This window comes from Marmota flaviventris, chromosome 6, assembly GCF_047511675.1.
Source record: "Marmota flaviventris isolate mMarFla1 chromosome 6, mMarFla1.hap1, whole genome shotgun sequence".
NCBI classification, from domain to species: Eukaryota; Metazoa; Chordata; class Mammalia; order Rodentia; family Sciuridae; genus Marmota; species Marmota flaviventris.
Window position 1 is genome coordinate 21704022 of NC_092503.1, and position 23200 is coordinate 21727221.

The 23200-nt window shown below is 36.2% G+C and overlaps 1 protein-coding gene across 1 annotated transcript in view; it reads right to left on the reverse strand.

Moving 5' to 3' along the window:
• The window catches only part of Zc2hc1b (zinc finger C2HC-type containing 1B), a 45739-nt gene that overhangs the window by 12273 nt on the left and 10266 nt on the right, over nt 1-23200 (reverse strand). Inside the window, exons 3-6 of the mRNA XM_027938414.3 lie at nt 23010-23129; nt 22259-22397; nt 4802-4941; nt 1044-1152 (exon numbers count right to left, since the gene is read on the reverse strand). Coding sequence (XP_027794215.2) covers nt 1044-1152; nt 4802-4941; nt 22259-22397; nt 23010-23129 — 508 coding nt within the window. The remainder of the gene's footprint in view (nt 1-1043; nt 1153-4801; nt 4942-22258; nt 22398-23009; nt 23130-23200) is intronic.

A 23200-nucleotide genomic window follows, 5' to 3' on the forward strand; every position in this document is an offset into this window, starting at 1 on the left:
AAAACATTATTGTGGTTCTTTAAAAAAAAAAAAATCCAGGCATGATGGTGCACCCCCCATAATCCCAGGAATTGGGAGACTAAGGCAGGAGGATCACAAGTTCAAGGCTAGCCTCAGCAACTTAGGCCCCAAGCAATTTAGCCTGTCTCTAAACAAAAAACTAAAAAAGCCTGTGAATATCTCTATGGTAAAGCACCCCCAAGTTCAATCCCCAGCAGTATAAAAAAATGTATACCTCAACTCAATTTTTAATCCATGTGGACTTTTAAAGTCCATAAGGAATTTAAAACTAATAACAAAACTTTCCATGCTGCTACTTTTTTTACTGTGTGACAGTAAATTCTTATTCTAGCTCTGAGAATACCTTCAAAATATGACTTCTGATCAGAGGTGCCACTATGGCCATGAAACTATCCATCCTGCCTTGGAAGTACATGTTGACCACGGAGAAGACTGCCACATTTATTAATGCAGCTTAAATGGAGAGGGGATAGCATGGTATATACCTAATCCAGCCTGCTGGTTACCAGCTGTGTGCCTCAGAAAACTAACTTACCCTCTTCAAACCTCCTTTTCCCATTCTATAAAACGCAGAGTGAAATAAGTGAAAACACATTGGGAGGACGAAGGGAAATGGGCTGGCACAAACTCAATACTGTCATGGTGGCCAGGCTGTGCAGCTACTTTGATGAAATGACTTATTTCTAGAAAGAAAATCCTCTATTTTTAACACAGCACCTGACATGCCATCTATTCTCAATGTTTTCAGTTTTTAGAGACCGGAAGAACAATAGTTGTAGACTCTGATTGCTGCAAGGGGATTGGACTTTGTACATTGTCATAAGTTGTGTAATCCTGATAAATTAAGAAATATTCCCTCTTGGCAAATAAGCTTTAACCTCAAACAAACCCACACATCTTTTGTATCCAAAAGCAACACTGGATGTCCTGTTAGCTTTTGCCAACTATGGATGAATCCCAAAGCCAATGAGGGCCCTCTCTGACCCCATCACTGGAAAGCTAAAGTAAACACTCTGACTTACCTGACCTGGTTGGGACTCCATTTGTGGTATCCAGGGCCCTGTTCTGCAGCAAAGCTCCCACAGCACTGGTAACAGTTGGTTCTTTTTTGGGACTCACCTGAGCCCTGCCCTAGAGAGAGGGAGGGAGAGACGGAGCACAGTTCTATAACCACAGGTACCATATGCCAGAGGCTGTGTCCTTTAACTCATCTGCAGGAACCCCCTGCACCCAGGTAAGGGAACAAGCACACCCTACACCTCAGCTTGGATCCTATCCTTTCTTTAAAAAAAATTTATTTGTAGACAGACACAATGACTTTATTATTTATCCTTTTTATGTGGTGCTGAGGATTGAATCGAGTGCCTCACACGTGCAAGGCGAGTGCTCTACCACTGGGCCATAACCCTAGACTGGATCCTGTCCTTCTTGTAGGTGGCTCAAAGCCACATTTGGGTTTGGAGTTTTCATTCCATAATCAAGCCCTTGTGGTTGTTGAAGGTAAGCTTATTCTATAAAATCAGGTATACGGAGACATAATAAACTACTTAATGTCAATAAGAACATGGTTATGGAACATCATATTTTTTCATTCCACTTGAAAATAATTTTGTTTTCTAACATGAATAGAGAAGAAGAACAGAGATGGGCAGGCAGAAAATGTTTTAAGCATGGCATTCCAACACCCCCAGCCATATCTATACCTGCAGAGCAGCCACAGAATGGTTAGATAAACACAAAATAAGAACCAAAACATCCCTGATGAGCTCCTCTTTACCTCACAACTGATGCACCTCCTAGTCCCATAGAAACTACAGTAGAAAGATGACCCGCTACTCAGAGTGTTCTCACCCAGGCAAGGACGGCCGTGAGATGGTAGCAGATAGCTCAACCCCATCCAAACCAAAGAAAGCAATTCTTAGAGGCCCATATTGGTCTCTTTTGGTTAAGGGTATGACACATTTTAAAGATGATTATATTTAAAATAGAAACACATTGTTGCTGTGCGGGTAACAGTCCTTCAAAACTGAAACATCCCCTCCCTTCTTGTCCCATTTCTGAATAAGCTTCACTATTAGGCAAAGCCACAAGTAGTGACGCTGGCATAAGGGAAGCAGACACTGCCATTCAGATAGACTGGAAAGCAAGCAAAGGAATGCAGAAAGCAAGCGAGCTTTCTGCTGTGTTCCCAGTCACCCCGCTTAGCTCTGGAAAATAAGGAGAGGAACAGGGCCAAGTCACTGGTTACACTCAGGACAGCCAGCTGGCTTTCTTCAGGAATAAAAACCACTTCCGTTCACCACTTCTCTGTGCCTTCTTTGGTCTCACTAATGCCAACTGACCTCGTGGACTGGTTAGAAGAATCACTTGCAGAAATGTTACTAGCCCTCTTCTGCTTTACAAGGCAGAGGGGGAGTTCACACTTACACACTGTTCCAAGTGTAAGTTGAACTCAAGCCCAAAGCAGTTACAGCCCTCCCAAATTGGGTGCCAACCCTAAGGAGAGGAAGGGGCTCCTGCAGAGAGGAAGGGTAGAGGAACCTGGATGAACACACTGATCTCAGCTGTCTATAATCCTCCTGCAACTCAGCAAGACTCCCAGGCTCAAGCCCATCGTATAGATCCGAGTGAGTCTCAGAATTTACCTACAAACAATGGACTGCAGAACTGAGGTCAAACTCTGAGTACTGACTGCAGAGTTCTGGCTCTTTCAACACTGCACTACTCTCCAGGCTCCCTCATCTGTAAGGGCTGAGTCTCTAAAATTGTATTTATGACCACCAGCTCATGCACCCCCGCCCACCGCAACACACCACAAACCCTCCCCGCTCCTGTGCTCCTTTAGCTAGATTAATAGTTTAGGTTGAGCATCCCTAACTCCCAAATCTGACATCTGAAATGCTCAAAAATCAGGAAGTTTTGAGCACCAATATAAAAACCACCACAAGTGGAAAATTCCACATCTGACCTCATACGATGTGCCAGTCTAAACACAGACATGTGAAAAATACCTTCAGGCTCTGTGAGATGAATATGAGCATATATGAACTGTGTATTAGACTTAGGGGTCCCCCCAAGATATCTCATTGTGTGTATGCAAATATGCCCCCCAAATTTAAAAAACATAAAAATCTTGAAACACTTCTGGTCCTAGTTATCTCGGATAAGGGGTACTCAACCTGTATTATGAACAGAAGCCCACTTTTACACTAGAACCCAATCATCAATAAATCCACCCTGGCTCCTACCCCCCTTCATTCTCTTAACCCAGACCCTGATTTTTCCCATTGCTGTGGCTCCTTCCTGGTCTCCCACAGTCTTGGACAGAAATTGCAAGAATAACCTTTCTAAAAAGCCAGTTGTATGTCACATTAATTTCCACTGTTCAACTAGTCTACCTATGGGATGATGCATGAGGCCACTAGTAGACAACCAGATGGAAAGCCAAGAAAACCAGTTTGCAGAGGAGGCAGAAGCACAGCAAGAGGGAGCACTGGGACGGACAGTGGGAAGGAGGACTTCCTAGGTACCCCGGGATTTCCAGTTCCTGTTTTTGAGCCCTGGGCCTTGCTGTCCTCAGATTTTAATGCCTCTGTTTGCTCAGTTCCTCTTGTTCCCTAGTCCGAACTGGCTTGAATTAAAGTCCTTCTAGATCAGCTGTCCACGTTGCCTGTGCCATCCTGTCATTTCCCCACAGACTTTGGGTGGCATCTCAGGCAAGACATTTTTTGCACCCTGTCCTCCCCCCGCCCCCCCGCCAACTCTGAGCTGGGGAGCTCATTTTGACACTTAAAAGATAATGTTTGCTTACCTTCGAAAATGCCCAGGAATCCCATGGGCATCTCCTCCACAGCCCTCCTACATACATCAGTGAAAACACTCTTGTATTGTATTGTTTCCAAGCTCCCTACTTTGAATTACAAATATCTGATCAACAGTACCTGGCGTGGTGTCTGGTATACAGCTGATATTGAGCCATTCCCTGATAGATGAGGAGAGAGAGCCCAGAATCATAGTCTACTATAGAATACACCAGTGTTGGAAATTGTCCCATCCCCATGAGATACTGGATTTAATGGAAAGCTTTCTAAACATGTTATCTGCTCTTAAAGTAATTCAGACCAACTTAATATGTCTCTTGCTGGCTGACTCGAGTTTGTGAAACTACTGGTTTCCATGCTGCACTGTGAATTAGGACCTTTGATGTGTATGGAGCTGTGTGCTGACTCCAATTGTGAGGTTATAATGTTATTGTTATCCAGCTCAGGTTGTCATTTTACCTATTTGTATGTATTTGTAACAGCTGCTTCCATTCACCCACATACTTTAACTTGCTGGTTCTGTAGCCTTAAACAAAAGGCTGAAGACATCTCTCCTCTACAGATCACAATGTAAACTTACAGAGCATCTTCCTGTGATTCTCCATCCATGCCCCCAGGCCACTTCCACTCAGTTCTATTCTGGCTGGTTTAGGCTGATAATCTCCAACAGATAAATAGGGGTTTAGCATAATGCTACATAAACACATTTTATATATTCCAGTCTTTATCCTAAGAAGCTTTGAGCACTTTTAGAAATATTTTTTCCACAATACCCCAAGGTATTGCGGGCTAGAAAGCATGCCTTCCAAAAGAAGAAACACCCAGGGGGGTGAGTGACAGTAATCAGATCTCTTGATCCTTACACTTCTTAGGATGGGTATTTGAGGTTCTTGCAAATTCTACCTGCTTGCCCCAGGCATGCAAGGACACAAAGCCAACACCTGGGGAGAGATATTTACCTGAGCTCTGGATGCCAATTTGGCTGCTGTCTGAGCTGGATCAAAGACTTTTCGAGAAGACTGATCCTTGCAGAAATTTATATGTCGCGTGGCTGCAGTTTCATTAAACCTCCTCATACAATATGGGCACTGAATATAATCTGAATGTAGAGATAGAAACAAGTGGTAATTAATGTTTCAAAAACACTTATGGAATGGACTATATGGAATAAATAGAATGTGAACTCTGCTCCAACAAGAAAGGACAAGGTCCCCAACTCTGGCTTGAGATAGCCTATTCCAGAAAGGAAGACTTGAAAGGTTTCAAATAAAAAAAAAAAAACATAATAGGGAAAGTTTTTACTAGTGAGGCACTCATTTCAATAAGAATGTGCCCTTAAAATGTTTATAAGATATCTCTTGTAGACAAAAGATTAATTATACTCAGGGACTTCCCAATTAAACAAATTATTTAGTGAATCCTTGTTTAAAATATAGCAGTCCTGGAATCACAGAATGTTAGTATTAATGGTACAGAAGGGCACAAAAGATTCACAAAAAGCCCAGACTCTCGTACTGGGTGAGACAGAGGTCACAAAGAAATTATGGAGTTTCAGAGGGAGATGAGATTTAGTTTTAAAATGTGGGCTTGGGGGATGGGGTTAGCAGAAAGACACACTGTTTTTGCAGCCGCTAGATTTTTTACTGAACTAAGAGAGGAAGCAAACAATATATTCAAGAAAGGATATGGTGAAAGGATAAAAGGTGGCCAGGGTGAAAAAACAGAAAGAAGAAGAGGGGTGATAACTATGTGACTTCAGAAACAGCCTTGGCTTCTGAGCTGCAAGACCCTGGCAGCCCAGGTAGGTCCTTCTGTGGTTCTGAGAAACACCTTTTTTATCTGATTTTTTTTTAAAATTTCATTTGTAACTATTGCACGTAATTAGCTAGAGAAATGGGAGGTGAGAAAGATTCAAGATCTTTTTGGAATGTGGGGCTGTGCATAGCAAAGTGGGAAGGTCAGGGTCAACTCCTCTCCAAAGCCTGCAGGGATTAGGGTTTGCTTTGTTTTGATTTAGGCACCTTTAAGGGATAACAAAGGGGATATGTATGACATAAAAGAAGAATTTCCCCTCAAAGAGGGTCAACCCAAACTCAGGATAGAAATTCAGATTGGCACATAGTCAAAATTCCTACATGAGTGGTTGGCTATTTAATGCAGTGATGTCTTCAAGGTTAAGAGCTTTTTGTAAGCAGTTTGGGGAGTTTTCTATTTGAACAAATCATTTCCTAAAACTGAATACTCCTAAAGTATAAGAATCATTTAGAAATGATCTAGGAGTCTTACTCTTTATCCCACATGAAAGAAGGCAGCACCTAATCCTTAATCTAATACTTACTGAACACCTACTATGTGCCAGGCACTGTTTTATATGTGGGGATACAACAAAGGAATAAGCATTCTGATATAGAAACAAAAATAGAAAAATTTCACATGGTGATAAACGCCTTAAAAAAATAAAATGAAACAGTGGGATTGATGAAGACCTTAAGCTCTGGAGCCTGCCTAACTGGTTTGGAGCCTGAGTTCTTCACTTACTGTATGAACTTGGGGGAGTTACTTAACCTCCTTAAGCCTCCATTTCCTCAGCACATACATATCGTGTATTTCATCAAGTTATTGTGAAAATTAACTGATAATCCACACGAGGGAAGGCTGGCATAGAAGGAGGGTTGGATCTTTTGCTGAGTGTTTTATAAATGACAGCTATTGCCATAGGGAAACAGGTCCAGCAAGGCTGGGTTTCCAACCACCAAATAAGAGTACAACTGCTTAGGAAAAAACTAACATAGAAAGTACCATCATCGTTCAGAACTCATGATGTTGTAGAAAACCCATCTAGAACTTGGTGCTTCAGTTGGTGGTTATTTCTTTGGTTTTACCAGCTAGAAACTTAAGTCTTATGTCAGAAATGCTGCTACCATGAAACCCTGCTTGGGTCAGGCAGAGACAATGACCATGGAAGTGCAGGGCTGCTCTCATATTCCCATTTGTCTGTTCATCCATTGACACCCTCTACGTGTATGGCACCATATGCCACCGCGCAAGCAACAAGACTGAAGTGCATTTCCTGCCCCCCAAAATCTCAGAGACGATGGGACAAAGACACAATTACCACTTGGTGGGATGAGCTGTGGGAGGAGGGAGCACCAGGCCCTCTGTAGTCCACAAGAGGGACGTGAAGTCCAGTCATAAGAGTGGGCAGGGACTGCCAGTTGCATTTATATTGCATGTCAAATATTTTGAGAATGGAAAAGTATTTTTCTAATGCAGTCATTTAAACATGGAGTGATTGAGTTACATGTTCTATCCTCATCTCAACTGGAATCACTTCTTTTCCTCCATCAATTATGCTTTTGTAAAAATCACTGTCCTATATATTTCAAAAGATAATGTTTTAAAGAGTCAGATTACATATGGCTTCTTATGAGAAATGTGGTGGCCAGATTACATATCAAATTAAAGTAGAAAACAAATATCATTTTAAAATGTAAACATTATATTGAGACCACTATGTACTCATATAAAATGGTGACCAAATGTCACAGGCCTCACAGAATAACTCCTAATCATGAATATTATACATCACTATCCCTATAAAGTGTCACAATATCCTGGAAATTTGAATCATTGGCAGATTTAGTTGATCAGTAAAAACTAGAATAAATAAATATATGCCACGAGAAAACATGACAATAGGGAATAAGTCTGGGAAAAAAGGAAATTACTTGCAAACTCATGTGTATTAGGCCATATTATATATAATTCTGGTTGTGTGTGTGTGTGTGTGTTAAATTTTTTAGTAACTAAGTCTTGAGAACTGGGCTAACGTAAAATCTCTGTACAATCAAAATAATCAAATTGTAACGAAAATGTGTGATTGTATATAATCATTTTATTTGTTGCATAAAATTATAGTTAAGTGTAAGGAAGTAATTATAAAAGCTATTTTGGCATAAAAATGTAAAAGGAAGAAAAATAAGTTGAACTTGTAATGAGGTCTTGCAAAGGGATTTTTTTTTTTTTTTTTTTTTGGAGAAACACTAATCCCTGCATTTTAGATCCAACTTGATAATGAGAAAAATTTCCACAGCAAAACATCTGATATGGTTTCACTTATACAATTAAAAAACCATAAGGTAGTCATCAACTGTAGCTTCTGATCTTAAAATCAAGCTATTTCTCATAAAAGATTTTTTTCTATGAAGCTTGTTACCAAAGTACTTGTTTATTCCTAAAATTGATTTTTCTACCAAACAGCTTAAGACGACACATTATGTTAAGCTACATTTTCATAGAACACAGCAAAAGTGAAGCAATTGTGAAGACTATTTTCTGGAGTAGAAGTTCAGATGATTTTTATATTATGATTACACTGTGGCTTCTTTCGTACTTTTTCAAATGAACCTTTTGAGAAATAATTTACACACAGGCTCATACTGAGAAAAGTATACAGTTCAGTGAGTTTTGACAAACATACAAATTTGTATATCCAATTTTCATTAGCCCCCAAAGTTCCCTCAGGGCCCATTTCAGAAATATTTCACCAAACCTAGTCTCAGGCAATCAAAGATTCATTTTCCTGTCACAATAGATAAGTCTTATTTGTTCTATAATTTCATATAACAGAACATCCATGCTTCTGCATGAACAGTAGCACTTCCTTCTTACTGTTGAGAAGTGTTCCATTTTCTAAATAATGTACAATTTATCTATTCACATTCATTTTCAGTTGTTTCCAGTTTATGCTCTATGGATAAACCTTTGAACCTTCATGTACAAATCTTCTTATGGATATATTTTTACATAAATAACTAGAAATGGACTTGCTGTATGGGGTTTTGGTTAGGAAAATACCACTAGTGTTCAGTGGTTGCATTATTTTACACTTTTGTCAGCTGTGCATGAGGCTTTGGTTGCTCCATATCCCAGCCAGTGCTTGAATTGTGTCTTTAATTTTAGCCATTCAAGTGGGCATGCTGTTGTATCTCATCATAGTTTTCATTTATTTTTCCCACAGTAAAATGATGTTGAGTATCTCTTCATGAGTTTATGGGTTATTATTTCCTGATGTATTTGTTCGAACACCCCTCCTGTCCTTTTCTCATTAGGTTGTCTCACTATTGTGTTGTAAGAGTTCTTCATATGTTCTTGAGGTGAGCCCTTTATCAGATATATGGGTTATAAATATTTGCTCCCAGTCTGTAGCTTGCCTTTCCATTGTCTTAACAGTGTGCCTCATAACTGAAAATTTTAATTTTGGTGCAGCCCAATTTACAAAATTCCTTTTTAAAAAAAAAAGTTAGTACATTTTGTGTCCTGGTTAAGAAATCTTTGTTGACAAATTTTTGGAGTTTTCTTTAATTGAACTTTTATAGTTGTAACATTTAGGTCAATGATCCACTTTGAGTTAATTTTTATATACTGCATAAGAATCAGGGTTCATTTTTCCTTATGGGTATCCAGTTATTCCAGTATCATTTATTGATAAGACTATCCTTTTCCTCATTTAATTACTTTGGCACCTTTAAAAATTATCAACAGCCTGCAGATTTGGGGGAATACTATGTCTAGATTCTTTTTTTTTTTTTAAATGTATTCTTTTTTAGATATGCATAACAGTAGAGTATAGTTTAACATATTATACATGCATGGGGTATAACATTCTAATTAAGCTACTATTCTTGTGGTTGTACATGATGTGGAGATTCACTGGTCATGTATTCGTATATGAACATAGGAAAGCTGTGACCAATTCATTCTGTTCCCATCCCCATCCCTTTTCCTTCATTCCCCTTTGTCTAAACCAATGAACTTCTATTCTTCCTCCCACCTCGCCCCTTATTGTGTGTTAGCATCTTCACATCAGAGAGAACATTAGACCTTTGGTTTTTCTGGGATTAGCTTATTTCACTTAGCATGAGAGTCTCCAGGTCCATTCATTTACCAACAAAAGTCCTAAAGTCATTTTTTTAAACAGTTCAGTAATATTCCATTGTGTATATATATTACATTTTCTTTATGTATTCATCTATTGAAGGGCACCTAGGTTGATTTGTTAGCTTAGCTATCGTGAATAGACCTGCTATAAACATTTATGTGGCTGCATCACTGTAGTATGCTGATTTTAAGTCCTTGCGTAAATACCAATGAGTGGGATAACTGGTCAAATGGGGTTTCCAGTCCTAGTTTTCTGAGGAGTCTCCATACTGCTTTCTAGAAGGGTTACAGCAATTTGCAGTTCCATCAGCAATGTATGAGTGTACCTTTTTACCCACATCCTCACCAACATTATTGTTACTGTTATTCTTGATAATTGTCATTCTGACTAGAGTGACGTGAAATCTCAGTGTAGTTTTAATTTGCATTTCTCTAATTGCTAGAGATGATGAACATTTTTTCATATATATGTTGATCAATTGTATTTCTTCTTCTGTGAAGTATTTGTTTGGTTCCTTAGACCATTTATTGATTGGGTTGTTTGTTTTTTTGGTGTTAAGTTTTTTTAAGTTCTTCATATATCCTGGAGATTAATGCTCCATCTGAGGTATAAGTGGCACAAATTTTCTTGCATTCTGTAGGCTCTGTTTTCATGTTCTTGATTGTTTCCTTTGCTGTGGAGAAGCTTTTTAATTTGATACCATCCCACCTGATTTTACTTCTTGCACTCTAGGAGTCTTGTTGAGGAAGTTGGTTCTTAAGCTGATATGATGGAAAGTGGGGCCCAGTATCTTCTGTCTTCTATTCTATTCCACTGGTCTTCAGGTCTGTTTTTGTACCAATACTATGCTGTGGTATACACATACACATATGCACACACACACACACACACTCACACACACACATATTTAGTTGAAGATGGACACAATACCTTTTTAATTTTTTTTTATGTGGTGCCAAGGATAGAACCCAGGGCCTCACATGTGCAAGGCTCCACCACTGAGCCCTAGCCCCAGCCCCACCATACCATTTTTATTATAGCTCTGTAGTATATTTTAAGATCTAGTATTATGATGCCTCCTACTTCATCTTTCTCACTAAGGATTGCTTTGGCTATTCTGGTCCTCTTATTTCTCCAAATGAATTTTGTGATGCTTTTTCTATTTCTATGAAGAATGTCATTGGAATTTTAATAGGAATTACATTAAATCTGTATAGTGCTTTTGGTAGTATGGCCATTTTGACAACATTAATTCTGCCTATCTAAGAACATGGGAGAGCTTTCCATCTTCTAAGGTCTTCTTCAAGTTCTTTCTTTAGGGTTCTGTAGTTTTCATTATAGAAGTCTTTCACTTCTTTTGTTAGATTGAATCCCAAGTTTGTTTGTTGTTGTTGTTGTTGAGGCTAATGTGAATGGGATAATTTTCCTAATTTCTCTTTCAGTTGATTCATCATTTGTGTATAGGAACATTTTATACATTGCTACTTTGCTGGATTTGTTTATGAGTTTTGGAAGTTTTCTGGTAGAGTTTTTTGCATCTTCTAAAAATAAAATAATGTCATTGACAAATAGTAACAGTATGAGATCTTCTTTTCTTATATATAACCATTTGATTTATTTCTTTTGTCTAATTGCTCTGGCTATTAGACAAAAGAATAGAATGTGGTGAAAGAGGGCACCTGAATAGAAGTGGTGAAAGAGGGCACCTGTCTTGTTCCAGTGTTTAGAAGGAATGCTTTCAGATTTTCTCTGTTTAGTATAACATTGGCCTTGGGTTTAACATATATATATATATATATATATATATATATATATATATATATATATATATATATGTTTTATAATGTTGATGTATGTTGATGTTACTATTCCTAGTTTTCTAATGTTTTGACCATAAATGGATGCTATATTTTGTCAAATGCTTTTTTTTTTGCATCTATTGAGATAATCATGGATTCTTACCTTTAAGTCTATTGATGTAGTGAATTACATTTATTGATATCCATATGTTGAACCAACCTTACATCCCTGGAATGAAACCCACTTGATTGTGGAACACCATCTTTTTAATATGTTTTTGTATGTGATTTCCCATTATTTTATTAAGAATTGTTGTATCTATTTTCATTGGTCTGAAGTTTCTTTCCTTAATGTATCTTTGGTTTTGGTATCATAGAATGAGTTTGGAAGGGTTCCTTCCTTTTCTATTCCTTTTCTATTCCTCAATAATTTGAGGAAGATTGGTATTAATTCTTCTTTGAAGCTCTGGTAGAACTCAGTGGAAAATCTGTCTGGTCCTGAGCTTTTCTTCATTGGTAGGGTTTTGATGATGTCTTCAATTTCATTGCTTGAAATTGTCTGTTTAAATTTTCTATGTCCACCTAAATTCAATTTGTGTAGGTAAGATGATTCTAGAAATTTGTTGATATCATCAAGATTTTCTATTTTATTAAAATATAAATTTTCAAAATAGTTTCTGATTATCATCTCTATTTTGGTAGTGTCCAGGGTGATATTTCCTTTTTCATCATGAATTTTAGTAATTTTCCCCCTCTTTCTCTTGGTTAGCTTGCCTAAGGGTTTATCAATTTTATTCATTTTTTTAAGAACCATTTTTTTTAAATCAACCAACTTGTTGATTTTAGAAAAAAAATTTTGTTTCAATTTTATTGATTTCAGCTTTGATTTTAATTATTTCCTGTTTCTACTACTTTTGGTGTTGATTTGTTCTTTTTATAGGGCTTTGAGATGTAAAATTAGGTTATTTACTCAGTGACTTTCTATTCTTTTAATGATTGAGCTCAATGCAATAGTCTTTCCTCTTATAACCACCTTTATAGTGTCCCATAGATTTTGATATGTTGTATTGCTATTCTCATTTACCTCTAATTTTTTTTTATTTCACTATCCATTTATATTTCACTATACATTTTTTTTTAATTTCTTTGCTATCCACTGGTCATTTAATAGCATATTATTTAGTCTCTAGGTGTTAGAGTATCTCTATTTTTTTCCATTATGATCTGATAGGATGTAAGGAAAAAAAAAAAAAATATATATATATATATATATATATATATATATATATATATATATATATATATATTTAAATTGTATTTTCTAAGAGTTGCTTTGTGGCCTAAGATATGGTTTATTTTAGAGAAGGATCCATGTGCTGCTGAGAAGAAAATATTTTTAGTCACTGACAGATGAAATTTTCCATATATATCTGTTTAGTCTATATTATTGTATTTTTTTTTTAGTTCTATAGCTTCTTTATTTAGTTTTCATTTAGAAGTTCTATTCAGTGATAAGAGAGGCATGTTAATGTCACCCAGTATTACTGTGTTGTGGTCTGTTTGATTCTTGATATTGAGAAGGGTTTTTTTGATAGATGCTCCATTGTTTGGGGTACAAATAGTTAAGATTGTTATGTCTTATGATATATGATTCCCTTAAAGCAATAGGAAATGGACTTCTTTGTCCCTTCTGATTAACTTTGGCTTAAAGTCCACTTTTTCTGATATGAGGATAAAAACCCTGCTTGTTCATGAGGCCCATGTGAATAATATTTTCAATCATAAGTTTTCAATGATAAGATTTTTTTCCCATTCTTTTACCTTCAGTCTGGGGGTGAGTCTCTCAGAGACAGCATATTGTTGAATCTTGTTTTTCAATCCACTCTATCAATCTACATATTTTGATTGATGAGTTTAAGCCATTTACATTTGATGTTATTATTGAGAAATGATTTTTATTCCCTGTCATTTTTATTTATTCCAGGTTTTTAATTTGAATTTTATTCTCCATTGATTCACTGTTCTTTTATTGTAGTTCCTTTCTTTGCTATTTTCACTTTTATTTTTCATTTCTTCTTCATGAAATATTTTATTGAGTATGTTTTGTAGTATTGGCTTTCTAGTTGTGAATTCTTTTAACTTTCATTTATCATGAAGGTTTATATTTCATTTTTTAATTCTGAAGCTTAATTTTGCTGACTATAGTAATTTTGGCTGGTATCTGTTATTTTTCAGAGCTTGGTATATATTATTTCATGACCTCCTAGCTCTTAGCATCTGGGTTGAGAAATCAGCTGAGATCCAAATTTTTTTTCTTCTAAATGTGACCTATCATTTTTCGCTGGCAGCCTTTAAAATTCTATCCTTATTCTGTACATTAGGCATTTCATAATAATGTTGATGTAGGTCTATTGTAATTTTGTATATTTGGTGTCCTGGAAGTCTCCTATATTTGATTTTCCATTTCATATTTAAGGTTTGGGAAATTTCCAATACTATTTCATTGAAAAGATTGTGCATTCTTTTGGTTTGTATCTTTGATCCTTCATCTATCCTAATAAATCTTAGGTTTGGTCTTTTCATGTTATCCCATATTTCTTACAAGTTCTGTTCATGGTCTCAACATCTTTTTTCCATAGTCCACTTTATTTTCAAGATTATATATTTTGTCTTCATGGCCTGAAACTATCTTTTAAGTGGTCTAGTCTGTTCGTGATGCTTTCCATTGAATTTTTAATTTGGTTTAATGATTTCTTTATTTTGTGGATTTCTGCTTGGGTTTTTTTTTTTCCCCCAGAATCTTTCTTTATTGAAGTGATCTTTCACTTTCTGTGTTTTCTCCCTGATTGCATTCCTTACATTGTCTTTTACTTCATGGATCAGTTTAACTATGAACATTCTAAACTCTTCTCTGACATTTCTTCCACTGTGGTGTAGATGGATTCTGTTATTGAAGTATTTTGGTTTGTTTTGTGCAATTTCTTCCCTTGATTTTGCATGTTGTGTGTGTGTGCGTGTGTGTGTAACCATCTAATGGTATGAATCTGAGGCAGTTGAGTTTCTAACCTGAAGACTTACAGCATCCCTCAAGGCTTCTGGTACCTCACAGTTTAGGGGGAGACAAATAATAATAATAATAACCAATGAAAACAATATACAGCATTAAATCAAATATTTCCTACTATGAGATATATAATGTTAGTTGTCACAATAAATAGAAATGATGTGATCAGTTATTGCCCACAGTAAAATAGTAAATTGCAAAAGGGTTTACCATTTCAAATGGTGAACAGGAAGAGAACAGAAGTGACGTAGTATGAGATGATTATGAGGGAGGAGAAAAAAAAATAGAAATAATAAAGGAAGAGTAAAAAGAGAGAACAATAGAGATTGGCTGTTAGCAGAAGAAAAGAGAGAAGGAGAATCAAAGGAAACAGAAGTGAAAGAAAAATATATAAAATAAAAATTTTTAAAAATAAAAAGAATACAAAACTGAAATATATTAATCAAACATCCTAGTCCTCAAAATACTAATTCATGAAAAATAACAGCATTCAAAAAAATGCTAGAAATGAAAGACAATAAACATGTGTAAATGTCCATGAACCATTCAGGTCACAATTAAAATAGGAAAAATGAAAAAAGAAAAAAAAAATCTTGATGAAAAGTTAAAGAATTGTTTCTGTTGGAGTTCCAAAAATTCTTGGCTTCCCTTCTCAGCAGTGATATGTGGGGTAGGCTGCCTGTGATGTCTGCTCCATCCTCAGTGTGAGTTCACTGGAATGTGAAAGGAAATTCTATAGACAGAGATCCTGGAGGTGGGGTTTAGGCTTAGGTAGGGTCCAGGTTCTTCATTCAACTGCAGTTGGTTTGAAGATTTTAAATCAGTACACCTCCAGGACCTAGCAGTTGCTGGTCCACGCTGGGGGCGTGCACACTAGGGATCTCCCCCTGGGTTCCACTCATGTGGCAGAGGAGCCAATCTTTAGTCCCCTCAGTTATCTGCAGACGCCACGTTTCCTGGTCTTTTGTGTTCAGTCTCCAAACTCAATCACTTCTGCTCCCACCCTTTTGAATTTCTGGCTGGATGCATCTCTTCCAGCTTGTCCTGTGAGCCACTGGACTCAAGGTGGTTGGGGGAGAGCTGGGTGTATTTCCATGACCTGTATTGCCCTGTTTAAACCCATCTCCGTGTCTGATTTTCTCCCCATCACTTAGGCACTCTCTCTGTCATGTAGTGTGGGCTTGCCAGGCCTGTATTTTGGTCTCAGCTCAGGTTTGCCAGGAATTGGTTCCTCCATCTGCCGGTCCCTATGACACAGCTGCAAAATAGTTGCTTTTTCTGTCCTCTGTGGTAGCCTAGATAGATGCAAGCTTCTTTCCTGCACAAGGATATTATTTGACACACCTTTCGGGTTAATTGGCAGTGTTTTTGATCTCTGAGCTCTCTGTATCCAGACACGCCACAAGCCTCTTAAGAATGTGGACTCCTTTACTTCCCTTATTCCTTCCTTTTGCTTGCAAGAGGATTGCTCAGGCTGGTGCTGATGGTGGCAGGGGCAGCAGTGGCCCTGGGAATTTCTTCCTCATTTTATTATATCCAGCCTCCTGAATCCCTGATTTGCTTTTTATGTTCGGTATTAATTCCCAGTAAAATCCTTTCTTTTTCCTTCACCCACTGTGCTCGGAAGTTGCCCATCTGCTTTCTTGGTTTCACACCACACAGCAGCCAGGAAAGTAACCTCTTCTATTCTGTCATCTTGAACAATCTGTCTCTGTCTAAATTTTATCACCTGTTTATTTGATGCACCAATACCAAACCACAATAACATTACAGGAAGTCCTTCGATTTTGTCTTTTTTAATTATCTTGGCTATTTCAGATCCTTTAATTTTCACATGCTAGTCAATTCCTACTCAGCAAATAAAACTTGCACATATTTTCTATTGGAATTAAATTGAATCCAAAGATCAATTGGATAGAATTGATTAAAAAAACAATAAAATACTGAGTTCTCCTGAACTTTGAAAATAGTAAATTTTGCCATTGATTTTGGTTTTCTTTAATTCCTGGAAGGAATGTTTCAGGCTTTTCATTTTATAGGTCCTACACATATTTTAAAAATATATCCCTACATATTCAATTTGTTGAATGTTATTGCACATAGTATTTTCTAACTTCACTTTTAAATTGTTTATGATTGGCATATGAAATTACAATTCATTGTGTATACCTCATATTTAAAAATCTTGTTAAATTCACTTTAATTTCCATAGCTTTATTGTAATACCCTAGTTTTCTTGTTATTAAATTATTTAGTTATTCTAATTTGTTACACACAACGACAGAATACAATTAATTTCATATTACATATAGAGCACAATTTTTCAAGTCACTGATTGTACACAAAGTATTTTCACACCATTTGGGTCTTCATACATGTACTTAGGGTAATGATGTCTCACTCATTCCACCATCATTCCTACCCCTTTGCCCCCTCCCTTTCCCTCCCTCCCCTTTTCCCTATCTAAAGTTTCCACTCCTCCCAAGCTACCCTCCAATCGCCATTATGAGTCAGCATCTTCATATCAAAGAAAACATTCAACCTTTGGTTTTTGGGGATTGGCTTACTTCACTTAGCATTATTTTCTCCAACTCCATCCATTTACCTACCAATACCATGTTTTTATTTTCTTTTAATGCTGAGTAATGTTACATTCTGTATACAAACCAAAGTTTCCCTATCCATCTACTGAAGGGCATCTGGGTTAGTTCCATAATTAAGCTATTGTGAATTGTGCTGGTATAAACATTGATATGGCTATGCCCCTGAGTATGCAGTTTTTAAGTCCTTTGGGTATAAACCAAGGAGTGGGATAACTGGATCAAATGGTGATTCCATTCCAAGTTTTCCAAGGATTTTTCATACTGCTTTCCATATTGGCTGCACCCATTTGCAGTCCCACCAGCAATGTATGAGTGTGTCTTTCCCCCCACATCCTTGCCAACACTTACTGTTTTTGTATTCTGTTTTGTATTATGACTGGATTGAGATGAAATCTCAGTGTAGTTTTGATTTGCATTTCTCTAATTGCTGAAGATGTTGAACATTTTTTTCGTATGTTTGATGATTGTATATCCTCTTTTGAGAAGTGTCTGTTCAGGTCCTTGGCCCATTTATTGATTTTTTTTATTTTTATTTTTTTTTGGTGTTAAGGTTTTTGAGTATTTTATATATCCTAGAGATGAGTAGTTTTCTACTTTTCTTTCTTTATAAACATGTTGTCTATGAATAAAGATAGTTTAATTTCTACCTCTCCAATTTTTCTTCTCTCTCTCTTATATATATATATACACACACACACACACACACACACACAATTTCTTGCCTTACTACACTGGGTACTATCTCTAGTAGTGTTGAATAGAAGTGGTCAGAATAGATATCTTTGCTTTCTTGCTGATCTCAGTTTGGTTTTTCACCATTAAGTGTGATATAAGCTGTAGATTTCTTTAAAATGTCCTTTATGGATGAAGTTTCCTTCTATTTCTATTTCACTGATAGGCTTCTTATTTTGTTTTAAATATGTATAGGTGTTACACTTTGTCAAAGGCTTTTTCTCTTTTGAAATGATCATGGCTTTTAAAAATATTTTGTTATTTGATGAAGTACATTTGTTATATTCTTAATTTAGGTTTCAATTGTTTTTTTTCTTCTTTTTTACATTGCTGGAATTGAACACAAGCTAGGCAACTACTCTATGATTGAGCTAAATCCCAATCCCTTCTAACTTTTTAAGGAGAAAGTTTAAGATAATTGATTTAAATCTTTCATTATTCCTAACATTTAAAGCTATAAAATTCTCTCTAGTCACCATATAAGCTGAATCCCATGTTTCAATATATTTTAATTATTATTAAGTTAAAAAAAATTTAAAAAATTTTGGACAGAATGCCCTTATTTGTTTATTTTTATGTGGTGCTAAGGATGGAACCTAGTGCTTTATACATGCTAGGCAAGTGCTCTGCCACTGAACTACAACCTCAGCCCCTAAAAATATTTTCTTATTTCTCCTGAGATTTCTTTTTAGATACATGGGCTATTTAGAAATGACTTGTTAGGATCTAGATATTCAGAAATTTTCATGATTTTTTTTCAATAATTTCTAATTTTATAGTGGTCAGAGAACATATTCTATACGACCTTCAATACTTTTAATGGTTTATTGAAAACCACTTTGTGGTTCTACAAGTTGGTCTATTGTGGGCGAATGTTCCATGTGGACTTGAAAGCGGTGTTCATCCCACTGTTGCTACTGCTGCTCAAATTTTCTAACTCTTAACTGACTTTTCTGCATATATTCTATTACTTAGAGAGTAATAATAAAGTCTCCAAATATAATTGTGAGTTTGTGTGCTTCTCCTTCCAATTGTGTCAGTTTTTGTTTCACATTCATTAAAGCTGTTACTACATATATAAATATTTAAAATTGATAGATCTTCCTAAGGAGTACATCTTTTGAATCATTATCTCTGTAAACACTTGTCCTGAAGTTTATTTTGCTTGATATTAGCATAGCCACTTGTGCTTCTTATGAAAAACATATAAGAGTTGACTTTTGATCTATTATTCGGGTTGATGATCCTGGTCTTTTTTCTGGAGTTTGTAGGTCATTAATATGAAATTATTCACATGGCTAGGCTTCATTCTTTCATCCTGTTATTTGTCTTTTCCCCATCTGTTCTCTGTTATCCACCCCACCTGCCCCCGTCTTTTCCTGTCCTCTTTTGGATTGGTCTCCCCCATTTCATCTCTGTTTGATGTATTGCATTATTAGCTACACCTCAATATTTTTGGGTGGTTACTCAAGTAACTTCAAATCTATCTTAAAATAATACTATACTTATTCACATATAATGCAACACACTACAATCTATACCCCACTTTCCTCACTCAACCTTGTGCTATTTTTTCACATATTTCATTCTCATATTGTATAATATTATCCAAATGTGCTATTATTTATTCTTTAAATAGAAAATTACAACCTATAGCTAACATCATATTCAAATGGAAAACAAGACAAGGATGCCCACTTTTGCCACTTCTATTCAACATAATATTGGAAGTTCTCGCCAGAAGATTTAGGCATAAGAAAGAAATAAAAGGCATGAGAAATAGAGAGATGACACTTAAAGATGACACTCAAATATGTGGAGAATCTGAAGATTCTACAAAAATATTTATTAGAGATAATAAATATACCCAGCAAAGATGCAGGATACAAAGTCAGCATATCAAAATAAGTTGCACTTTTATATGTTAGCAATGAACACTCTGAGAAGTTAACAATTTCATTTATAGTAAAATTAAAAATAATAAAATACATAGGAATAAATCTAACCAAGGAGGACAAAAGACTTGTACACTAAAAACTACAAAATGCTGCTGAAATAAATTTAAGAAAACATAAATAAATGAAAAGACATCCTGTGTCCATGGATTGTAAGACAATATTGATAAAGTGACAATACTACTCAAAATGACCCATGGGTTCAATCAAATCTCTGTTAAAATCCCCAAATAGTATTTTTTACAGACATAGAAAAAAAATTCCAAATTCTATATGGAATCTCAAAGAACTCAGAAATAAGCAGAACCACTTTGGTAATATTTTGAAGCACTCACTCAATTCCTGATTTCAAAACTGTCATGTTATAGCAATCAAAATAGGGTGGTACTGCCATAAAGACAGATTTATCAGACAATGGAACAGAACAGAAAGTCCAGATTAAACCCTCAAATATACTGTCAATTGAGTTTTAATAAGAGTGCCTGGATCATTTAATGGGGAAAACAGTCTTTAAATGGTGTTAAGATAACTGGTTATCTACTTGTCCAAGAATGGAGTTGAAAACTTACCTTAAGGCACACAGAAACATTAACTCAGACTGGATCAAAGACCTTTTAAACATAAGAGCTAAAACTATTTAAAAAAGAAAACACAGGGGACAAGAGTTGTAGCTTTAGATCTGGCATTTTTTTTTTTTTTTTCGGATATGACACCAAAAGCAGGTACATGAGAAGAAAAAAGTAAATTAACTAGAATTTGTCCAAATTCAAAAATTTTGTACATTAAAGGCCACTATCAAGAAAATCAAGAGCCGGTACACAGAATGGTAGGAAATATTTGCAAATCATATATTTGATAAAGGATTAAAATTAACCCAACTGAGCCTCTGGCCCTAACTTCCAATTGAAAAATATGGGATAAAGGAACAAGTTAAATATTAATATGACTAAACAAGCAGACAAATATAGAACATGAGGCATTCTAAAAGACAAACAGTCTGGTAGGGTAAGATTTAAAAAAACGGAAAAGAAAACAAAGGGCAGCATGTAACCCTTGACTGAATCCTGGATTGTGGCTCGGGCCGGGTCTGGGGCTGGGGTGAGAGAAGTTTGAAAGACATTCTTAAAATAACTGGGAAAACATGAGATTGTGTTTTAAGTGTGAGAATAGCATTGTGGTTATACAGGAAAATGTACTTATGTTAAAAAATGTATATTGAAATATTTAAGGATAAAGTGTGGATATTTGAAACTTCACTTTTAAATGGTCTGCCAGAGAGAGAAAGAGAGAGAGAAAGAGAAATGTTAACACTGTCAAATGTCAGCAGAAGGTATATGGGTGACCATGCTACTCTTCCTTCCTCTTTTCTAGATGTGAAAAATTTCAAAATAAAAAGGTTGGAATAACAAAGCTATGAGCCACTAAATCATTTTTTAAAAAAAGAGCTGTGGATATCTGAAACTCCATGGAACTCTTGTGGAACTGCTTAAACTCAGTTCTGCAAAGCTCCTTGTTCTTAGTCACGGTGCAAATGGTATCCCCTGGAGTCACATAATAACACCAAAAAGGCACAGTGGTTACCTCATGTTGAGACAGAAAGAAAACAGAATATGCAAAATTGGTTGGGGGAAAGGATAATATATACTATATACATTATACAACACACACATTTACTTTTAATTTTATATAATTGATAAAATTACTTTTTTTTTAAAGAGAGAGAGAATTTTTTTAATATTTTTCAGTTTTTGGTGGACACAACATCTTTATTTTTTTTTTTTATTTTTATGTGGTGCTGAGGGTAGAACCCAGCGCCCCGCGCATGCCAGGCGAGCGTGCTGCCACTTGAGCCACATCCCCAGCCCGATAAAATTACTTCTCGCTAGGCACTAAGCAACTCAGTGACACCCTGTCTCTAAATAAAATACAAAAAAGGGCTAGGGATGTGGCTCAGTGGTCAAGTGCCCCCGAGTTCAATCCCTGGTTCAAAAAAAAAAAAAGTTACTTTTATGTAATTGCTACTATCAATTTTAGAGTATATAGGAGGTATGATGATTGGGCCAAAAGTTAAACAGAAGCTGGGTGTGGAAGTGCACACCTGTAATCCCAGTGACTCAGGAGGCTGATGTAGGAGGATCACAAGCTCAAAGCTAGCTTCAGCAATTTAGCAAGGCTCTAGGGAATTTAGTGAGACCCTGTCTCAAAATAAATAATAAAGAGAGTTGGGAATATGGCTCAAGTGGTTGAGCTCCCTTGGGTTCAATTCCAGGTACAAAAAAAAGCCAAACTGAGTCTCAAAAGTGAACCAAAAAGTGCACACACCTGGATTGATGGATGGAGGGGGTGGAGGTGGGAGAGGCCGGCCTTCTTTAATGGCAAGTGTGCACTGCTTTGCTGATCGAATTGCATTAATGAAGTCTTCATGCTGCTGTCTCCAGTTAGATTTCCTTACAGGTTGATGCTGTAAGAAAACCAACCAATATTAGTGTAGGCTATATACCCCTCAATTACAATTTCTTAAAAAGCTGGGATCTGAACTTATAGAACCAAGACTGTGAAATTCGGAGAGAAAGGAGAATTTATTTTTCAAAAGCTCTATTTAAAGAGATTTGGACACTATGGTCATAAAGTCTGCAAGTCACAATAGTAGTAAGAAAAAACAAAAATAAAAATCTGGGGCTGGGGAATGTAACTCAGTGGTAGAGTGCTTTCCTAGCATGCATGAAGCCCTGGGTTCCATCCCCAATGCTACAAAAAATAAATAATAACAATGATCAGAAAAACAAGCTATACAACTTTAAAGGAAGACAAATGGCAAGATTCAATTTCTTAATTGCTAAATGTAAAACCACTGTAATGAAAGCATAAACAAGATTTTTTTTCCACATCTGGAAAGTGTCTGAAATATATTTGGAAATCTAAGTGAGCAAGATTATAAAGAGAAGGATAAAGGCAAATTATACTTAAATGACATTACAATGCCTTATCAAGCAAAAATAAAACCATAGAACTGAGGAATGGGCTTCAATGTACTTACTATAATAAAGAACAATGAAGAAGATATTGCTAGTACCTGGGAGTGAGTAGTCTTCCTCACTGTAAGAATGTCAGTGCCCTGTAATCTTTGCTTCAAGGAGTTGAAAGGTTTACGCTTTTTGTTGAAGAGTTTTCTACATATTGGTCCATGTCTTTCCTAGACAAGGAAGGGAAGGGATTGGAATTTTGAAAATGCACGTTACAAAGTTTTTAATCCCTAGGTGTACT